Raw genomic sequence first — 9,141 nt, 5'->3', positions numbered from 1 at the left:
CCCCATGATACGCCAGATAATACACTCTACTTTTATGACCTGTGGGTTTCCTCAGTGCTGATTACAAATGTGGCTACTGTCAAAGCAGAGAGCACTAACTAGACAGAGGACGCTCTACAATGTCTACTCAGAAAAGCTTCCCTGTGATGATCAGTCAACCCTTAAAAACAATGAAAATTGAGTCTTTCCTCAGGTGACCAAGGAACAGATTAGCAATAGGAAGCACATTCTCCTGAAACCTTTGACTCACTCCTGGCTCCTGTTAAACAGGGTGAGCTGTAGGCAGTCCCCCAGGTACTTATTCTGGCAGACCTTGAGCAGCCTTCAGGAGACTCCTCACTTGGGTCTTCCTGTGGAATTTCATGTCTCTCTCTTCCCAACACAAACACCCCTGCATGTGCTTGTTCACACAGCCCAGAGATGTGGTGCCTCCTTGTACTGCTCTGCTCCCAAGGAATTGGCTTTTCAGCAGGATTTGCAACACCCTCCACTCTGAATTCAGACACAAGTCACTGCAGGAAGACTCGCAACCCTGAATGCTTTATGAATGTTGTAAGTTGGATCTCCTTCTCTACCTTTCTTTCTAAATTTTCTATCACAGTACTGCTACTACTGTGCCATCACTAGCAGTTCCTGTCAGGAGGCTAAAAGTAGGGACCCTCCAGCAAAAGGGAGCACCAGCCTACAAGAAAATTTGGTGCTCCTACCCAAACAGTCAGAGCCGCTAGAGAAAATACTTCCTCTGCAGTGGAGATAAGGTCTGGTTTGTAGTCTCTAGGAAAACAAAGTCCTTGACTTCTGTAACAAACTTTTTGTTCAGATCTTCAAAATGCAGATTCTCACAACACAAAATAATCCAAGACCCCTTGCTCTGAATCACCAAAGATTTCTCCACAACAGTCTAATAGGTGGTGCTGTGAGAGAGTCAGTAATAGGAGATCCACCCTACCTGGCTTGCCTAACTGCACTTTGGCAAGAAAGGGTTCATTATGGCCCCAAACCCACATCTTCTGGCACCATTGCATGTTTACTGCTGAATACTTGCTCTCTAGAGAGGTATGATCTCTATTTGCCTTGCAAAACATGACAAAATCATCTCCCAAAAGGTTAGTCACTCAGTATGATTCTGCTTTGTCCCACAATATAGGGTCAAATACCAGAAAACTACCACCCAACCAGATCTCAAGAAGGCTTGGATGCACCTTTTTACAGGACCTCTAATATTAATTCTCAGCCACAATCCCTGTGGCCAGGAGCCTTGCACTACTATCACAGAACAGCCCACATCCACACTGCTCATCCAAAGCAGGATGGCTTTATCTGAGCTGTTTAATAGCCTAAAAAATTCTAGAAGAATAAAGATGTGTCTAGGTAAAGTGGTGGAGAGCACTGGGATGCTTGGGAAAAAGCTACTTCCAGGACTGTCCTAACCCATGACAGCCCATACACCCAAACTGCAGGGCTCAGTCTAATTTACTTAGGTCTAATTTACTGCATAGGTGAACTCTGTCACCCTGCCACTCTTACAAGCCTCTGTAGGTCTCAAATACCACTACTACAGCAATTACTACCTAGCCAAAACCTAGGCAATGTGAGATATGTCAAGAAAGCTCCAAGTATAACTAGGTGCTTCCAACCTGAGCAAATGCAACTCTTGGTATTTCAATTTGTGGGATACAGCATTAAAAAGCAAACACAGCTCAGCTGCTCTCACCACTGTATGCAAGCTCCAGGCCCCATGGCTATGTTATAGTTTATATGTGATCCTCTCCAAAAGAGAAGGACATGGGTTTTGTTGTCCTGTAGGAATCTCTTTTAGGTCCCTTCCTACCAGTACAACACCAAGCAGTAGAGAAAATATGATATGTTATTACTGTTATGTTCTGTAACAGGTTAAACTTAACCCATGATGCTTCATAGCATGTCCATGGCTAGTTTCACATTCCTGGATAGAAGCAGCCTCTAGACACCTTCTCCACCCATCTCTACACTGTAAACACATGTTAACAAGCTCCCCTTTTCTCCTTTCCCTCAGAGTGAAATTATCAGATACCATGGATACCCCAGTGAGGAATATGGAGTTATCACAGAGGATGGATACATTCTTGGTGTTTTCAGAATTCCTGCTGGGAGGAACAGCCAAAATACAGGTGTGACACAGTTACAGGACATAAGGAAGTTCTAAGACTTAACTCCTGCGTGGGTCCCCTATCTTTCCCTTTCGTTCATGCAATGGCATGTTCCACGTTTTTCCACCTCAGCAAGAACACCTACTCAGGAATGTGGCCTGTATCATTTACATAGACCAAAAAACTTCTGCAAAGCCACGCTCTGCACTCCAGTTTTAACTGCACATTACTTCATATTATTGCAGCATAAGAAAACACTCTGCTTTTTCAGGGAAAAGGCCTGCAGTCTTGCTACATCATGGTACTTTAGGAGATTCTATTCAGTGGATTTCTAACCTGCCCAACAACAGCCTAGGCTTCATCCTCGCAGATGCCGGCTATGATGTCTGGATGGGAAACAGCCGAGGAGACACCTGGTCTTTAAAACACAAGACCCTTAAGCCCTGCCAGAAAGAGTTCTGGCAGTTCAGGTACTCCTTGGAGAAAGAATTATTGAAGAAAATAACTTTACGGGGTCTAGCAAGATTGGGCAGTTAATATTGGGATGCAGAACCTTTCCCCTTCTTGGTTACATGAAAAGATCTCCTGGACTATATGAAAGCCCTACTGCTTTTCATATATCTGACTTCAAGTGGGACATCCAACATCTAAGGAGACTAGCCAACTCCCTTCCTCAGATGCAGCCCCTTCTGGCATTGTCAAGGGGGGGGTCATAAGAAGGGCTTAGCTATGTGACCTGGACAGGGCCTTCTGGAATCAGCACATACAGAAGCAAGACTGGAAGTAAACAGGTCACCTTTGTCCATACAAAGTGCTTGTTTTTCTGAGGAAAAAACTTCCAAAACTGGGAGGCATCTGTAACTTTGAAGTCTGCCACCAGATACTGTGTTCCAAGTCAGATAGGAGTGAAAACTGAGCTCAATGTAGAAAACTGATCTATCACAACTGATATTACCTGAGAAATATTTTCTTAGTCCATGATGATGAGAGCAATGATTGACTTCTGCAAGAGCCTCAGCTAATGGACAAAACTGCACCTCCTTTGCAGAGCCTAAGGCATTCAGCAGACTGGCAGTACAGCTGCACCCCTCTACCCACTTCCCCAACTCAAGCAAGAATGCAGAAGTGTGCAGCCTTGTCTTTCAATGGGCCCTGCTTGGTGCAATGAACAAAACTGACAGTAACTCACACCATGACAGACAGTTTTGCTAGTGTTCTGTGTTTCTCCCCTATAGCTTCGATGAGATAGGCAAATATGATGTTCCTGCAGAGCTGTACTTCATCATGAATAAAACTGGACAAAAAGACGTGTACTATGTTGGTCACTCAGAGGCTTCAACTGCAGGTAATGTTATGACTGCTTGAGTATGAAACAGTTAGTGCTACTGTTTATGATTTATGTATAAGATCCATGAGTAGATGGCCAAAAAGCAGCCTTACAAAATTGTCACTTCTGAGAAAATCAGTACTTGGATGTGCTTTAATGAACCCATATCCTTAGAATGAACTCTGTCTCCCAGACAAAAGTTTCAAGAATCAAACAAATTTCCTTAGGTTTTTCAGCACAAAAATGTACACCAGGCAATGGGCTAACCTAATCTCACTTCTTTGCTGCCTACTGTTTTTTTTAATGTATTTGGTGTGTGGAAATCACTAACTTGACCTGTGTCTTCTGTGTTTGCAGGCTTCATTGCATTTTCTACTTACCCAGAGTTGGCTAAAAGGGTTAAACTGTTCTTTGCTTTGGGACCAGTAGCCACAATCACACATGCTACCAGTCCTCTGGTAACATTTACACATCTTCCCCAACCACTGATCAGGGTATGTCATTTCTCTTTCTAGAAGACGTCATTGCCTGCTTTGTCTCTATTGGACTCATTTAACCTGGAATTCATGTTCAGGGTGTGATGAGTTAAGAATTAATTCAGTGTATCAGACTGTTGACTGTGCTGGTAGACTTTCCACAGAGCGAAGCTTCAAGGCTTGAAGCGGTATCTCTTTTGCAACTTCTTTAAGATAACAGGGATATTTTCACCATAAGTTGTTTTAAAAATATCTTTGAGGCAAGCTCACAATTAGCAGGGTAAAAGGAGTCTAACATAGTCTACTACATCTAGCCTTATGAAGTAGTAGAAAACTACACATAAGATATTTCACGTACTAATTTTATTAGACATTGTCTAGGCTCAGTCTGAATCAGGGGATGAACTACAGCAATTGCTCTATCACCTGATGATATCGCTGAAGCAAAGAAGGGAGATCAGGAAAAGAAGAAGCAACCTGCAGGTTGAAAAGATAATCAGATTTAATGAAATTGCATTTAATGAATTCAACTTAAGAACATACTTTAAACAGTGGCAAGAGATTTCAGCAATCTTACTTAAGTGCCAAGGGTATTAGAGAAGAAAGAGTGACAGTTTTCTGCATGAAATAATCCTGCAACAATGGAAGATCCCCAGATTTTGCACCTTTTCTTCATTCAGTTCCTACTCGGCTGTAAAGGAGTTCTTCAACAGAATGAACTGATGAAAGGGTCCCTAACAGGGTTATGCAGATCTCTGGGAAAATTTTGTGCCAGTGTCTTCCGCTTCATAGCTGGGGATAAGATACAAACTCTGAACACGGTAAGCATGTTCAAGAACTCCTTAATATCAGTAAAGCTGAAGTAATTTTGAAGGAAAAAAAATTCTTCCTTATGTCTACGTACAGTTGCAGGGACACAGAGAAATGTGTTGGAGTTTTCAAGTAATGCAAACTAGGACCTCAGCTAATGCTGAGAGGTGACACTTGACACATCCAAATCACAGAAGGAAGAAAGGCTGAATTCAAAATGGTCCCATCTTGAAATAACATCCCTCAGTGTCCTTTCTTCTGGAGCTAAGCCAAAAAAAAGTTGGACAGATACTAAAGCTTTTTTAAATGGACAAACAAATAGAGAAAGGCCTTTTTTCTGTTGCACAATTTGTATTTTCCTTCCTAAACAAGAAGCCATACAGATTGTCTGAAATGAGAGATTGTTTCTTTCTGTTCACCACACATCAGAATATTTCCAGCCCAAACTTCAAGGCTGTTTCTTCACGCTTTCTCAATGGCCAGACCTCATTCCTTTACTGCTGCTGCCTTTTATTTTTGCAGACTTTCCACATCGATTCTCTAGTAGCCTTCAATGTCTCGTACTCAGACTATTTAACAAGTGTTCCATAAAACCCTCACACACACATAAGCCTTGTTGTGCTTGAGCAGACAGTCTATTAACAAACCTCCTCTACTGCTTAAGCACAGCACTATTTAAAAGCATCAAGCAAACTTAAGAAACTGGGAAAAAAAAGGATGGACACACTCCCCAAATGATATTTTCCATATGAATAAGCACCAACCGAGGAAAGACTCTCCCAAAGGGATAAAATTCTACTCATTGCTACTGTAAACTCACATATTTTCAAGTCTCTTCCTCAACTTTCTTTTTGATATTTGAAAAATGTTCTATTAAAATGGAGTTTTAGCACAGTAGCAGTGTGTAGCTTAGGTCTTCCACAACTTCCTTCTGGCACAGCACCGGATCACTACCTTCATAACACTTCTGCTCTCTCTCCAGAGTCGAATGGATATATATGCAGGACATTACCCTGCTGGAACATCAGTACAGAACGTTATTCATTGGCATCAGGTACAAATGCACACTGCTGTATGGCATTTGCTGCTGCTTTTTATGCAACCAACAGCCTACAGGGAAGTCCAGAGGCAGTGGATCTGGGAAACTGCCCATCACATCTCATTCTATGCTGCTGTGAGCACCTGCCACTGAGAGCACTGTTTCGCCTGGCTCACCACATCATCAACTGAATTGCTCCTTTGGTATCAGGCACTGAGATTTCCCCAGGGCATATCAGGCCTCTCAGAATTTGGGGCTCTAATGGCTTCCAGCCTTTGTTTTTTAAGACTTTTGCCTTGAAAGCTGCAGAAGGGAATGTAAGCAGTGCCTAGGCACTTGGCAGGCAGTAGGAGGATAGTGGAAACCAGAGCAGCCAGGAGATGAAACATACAAGAAATGATGCTGTTTAAAGCTTTTCTCCCAGAGGGTTAATTGCAGCCTGGATCATCTCCCAAAGGCAGTTAAGCACAAACACTTCTGCTGGAACAATGGCAAAGTGGGCATCTGCCTCTTCTGCTGCCATATTAGGCCACTGTCAGACCTAAGTTTGTTCTACTTATGCTCCAATTCAGGCCAGGGCAAGAATGCATCCCTCAGAAACACATCGCTGCGTGTGCACAGTATTGTGGCCACTTCTGTTAACACTTAAATATGCACATGCTCCTCCACACACCTGTGACTAAAATTCCCAGGATCCAGACCAGCAATACCCAGAGCCAGAAAACAGAGGCAACATAGCAGATATCCAGCATATCCATAGTTAAAGTTTGTACCAAAAAAAAAAAAAAAAGACAACAGTATAGGGTTAAGATAACCACACTCTGCTCCCAGTAGCCAAACTTTGAAAGAAATACAGAGTCTCTGGAAATGTTGCCACTAACATAAGCAGACCAGAAAAAACTGACACACAGAAGCTGCGATGTCATACATTACACCAACTAGACTAGTAATAGCCCTGACACCGCTGTGTCACAAAAAGGGGTCCCAACTTTTGCTAACTAAGACAGTAAAGCAAAACTTTAATGACAAAACACACCAAGGGTGGTGGCTGAGGATCAGGAGAGAATACTAACAAGGTGAAAAATGACAGTCACACCCAATATGTTTAACACAATCACACACCCATCTTCAGTAACCCTGGAAGCCTGTCCACTGTATGAGCCTTGGCTTCAATCACATACAAAACACCTACAATGTACTTTATCACTTAACACTTTCATTTTATCTGTCCTTGTTACAATATTACTAGGTAGGACATGCAGACAAATTTCAAGCTTATGACTACGGCTGTAAGGAGAACATGAAGAAATACAACCAGGTAAGGCAATATGTTTTCCCCAAGAACACATTCTTCAGTCCTGGCAAAACCCAGAGTAAAAAATTCAGATTTTAGCACCTGTGAGTGCTGAAGAGGGGGAGAGTGGTCTGAGGTAATGTTTCACCTGATTCTAGTATTCGTACACATAAAACCCATTCACAGACAGCTCCTTACAAACAGCCAGGACTGTATGAGTATGAAGCTCTTAATTTCCTCAAAAAATCCTCAAGCTCTGCCTAGCCGTTAAACACTAGACAGGGGGGGAAGGAGGGAAGGAAAATAATTGAAAATGTATACACTGGTTTTGAGAAGCTACTTATGGCAAAAATTAAACAGAAGGGATGATTCAGTACAGCACAGTAGAGACTGCTGTGGTGATCTAATGTATCCTGTATGGAAAAAAGGAAACACAAAACTTGGTCACTAGGAGCTTTAAGTTACTGCCTAGTTAACTCTCTGAAATGCTGCACTCTCCTGCAACACTATTAACTTCTCTAACTTTTTTTTTTTTGACATTTAATCAGATCAGTTGATTTGCAGTGAGCTTTTCTGAGTCACAGTAGTTGTTTTATGTGTGGCACATTAGCTCACAGGTGAGAAAGATCCCACAGATTTTTCTGACAATTTCCATCCACACATACAGTCTTTAAGTACTGAAGTTTATATTTGGGAATAATATTCTTGAAGTTCTTGAAGTTTAGGGAACTGCCCAAAAAAAAACAACCAGTCAACAAGTAAAATACCAGAATCATCCTTAGATAATAGAGGTTAATTTAAACTCATCTTGTGCATGGCCCCTTACCACCCTGTAAACAAACAGCCATCTAAATAACTTACATTTGGCTCTGGTCTCAGAAGATCATCATTCTAATCTTCCATGTTTCTTTGATTTCCTCTGTGATGATAGGCAAGGCAAGTATGCTCATAGGCTATTACTCCACCAACAGCAACACTGCGATTTAGAGAGAGTATCAAGTGAAGTGTGGAACAATGTAACTAAATGTTTTTCACTTCATGGCCCATAAAAGCATGAAGAGGATCCTGCATACACCAAAAATGGGACACATCTGAACAGCAGCTTCCCAGTCCTTGCTTAGTAAGCACAGTCACTGCTTTTTCCCTTTCCATAGACTCACTTCCAAGGGGCACAAGCAGGTGCCAATTTGCAGGACAACTCTTAGTTTGGCATTATAAAAAGACACAGGAACAGGGTGGATCCTTCTCTTTCATCAACAGGGAATGGGATTAATGAAATAGAGACTAAGAGGGTGAACTTCATCCTTACTGTTTTACTGTAGTGAGTGCAGAGGGGAATGAGAGGTGCTTGCACAGAATGCTTTCTCTAAACACAACTTTTGAGACAGTATCATTCACTCAGCTCTCCTCTCTTTCTTACAGTCTACTCCTCCTGAGTACAAGATAGAGAAGATAATTATACCAACTGCTGTTTGGAGTGGTGGACGTGACAAATTTGCAGATCCAAAAGACCTGGCAAAGCTACTTCCCAGGATTACCAATCTTATTTACCATGAGCATTTTCCTTCATGGGGACATCTTGATTTTGTCTGGGGCCTTGATGCAGCCACAAGAATGTACAGGAAAATTGTTGAACTAATAGCACAACACCCTTAAAGCTTCACACGGGGGATTCATTCATCCAGTAAAAATCCCAAAGATTTCTGTTTACCATCGTAATTGTTTGACATGGGTGCCTTTAAGAACCATAAAGTTGAGGACCTCCAGGAGGTCCAGAGCATCCAGAGTGGACAGGAAATTGTACTTTTTGTTATTTCCCAAAATGCCTGCATCTAGCCTTTATAAGGGCAGGCACAGCACGAGCTGTTCCTTCCCCTTTTCCCTTTTTTCCCCTTTCCCTCTCTCTCCCTTCCCAATGTGCTGCTCCCTTATCTTTTGTGATGTGGAGGAGTGAGGCCTTGAGTGGCCCTGGCAGGTGCCTGAAGCTGGCAAGCCAAATTCTAGCTGCATCACATGGGTTCGGTATGGGGGTGCAGAGAGGCTTAGTATGCATTTGAGGCCTGGTT

At 42.3% G+C, this 9,141-nt stretch overlaps 1 protein-coding gene across 1 annotated transcript; it reads left to right on the top strand.

Moving 5' to 3' along the window:
* Nucleotides 1-417: 417 nt before the first annotated feature.
* On the top strand, nt 418-8,731 carry LOC128968269 (lysosomal acid lipase/cholesteryl ester hydrolase-like). The gene is made up of 9 exons (XM_054382671.1): nt 418-552; nt 2,036-2,150; nt 2,401-2,599; nt 3,365-3,474; nt 3,814-3,950; nt 4,613-4,753; nt 5,725-5,796; nt 7,031-7,099; nt 8,498-8,731. The coding sequence occupies exons 1-9, from the start codon at nt 421-423 to the stop codon at nt 8,729-8,731; spliced, it is 1,209 nt and encodes a 402-aa protein (XP_054238646.1). The 5' UTR covers nt 418-420.
* The last annotated feature ends 410 nt before the right edge of the window (nt 8,732-9,141 follow it).

Source organism: Indicator indicator, chromosome 7 (genome assembly GCF_027791375.1).
Source record: "Indicator indicator isolate 239-I01 chromosome 7, UM_Iind_1.1, whole genome shotgun sequence".
Taxonomy (NCBI): domain Eukaryota; kingdom Metazoa; phylum Chordata; class Aves; order Piciformes; family Indicatoridae; genus Indicator; species Indicator indicator.
Note: the sequence above shows the minus strand (reverse complement) of the source record. Positions and strands in the feature narration are given on the sequence as shown.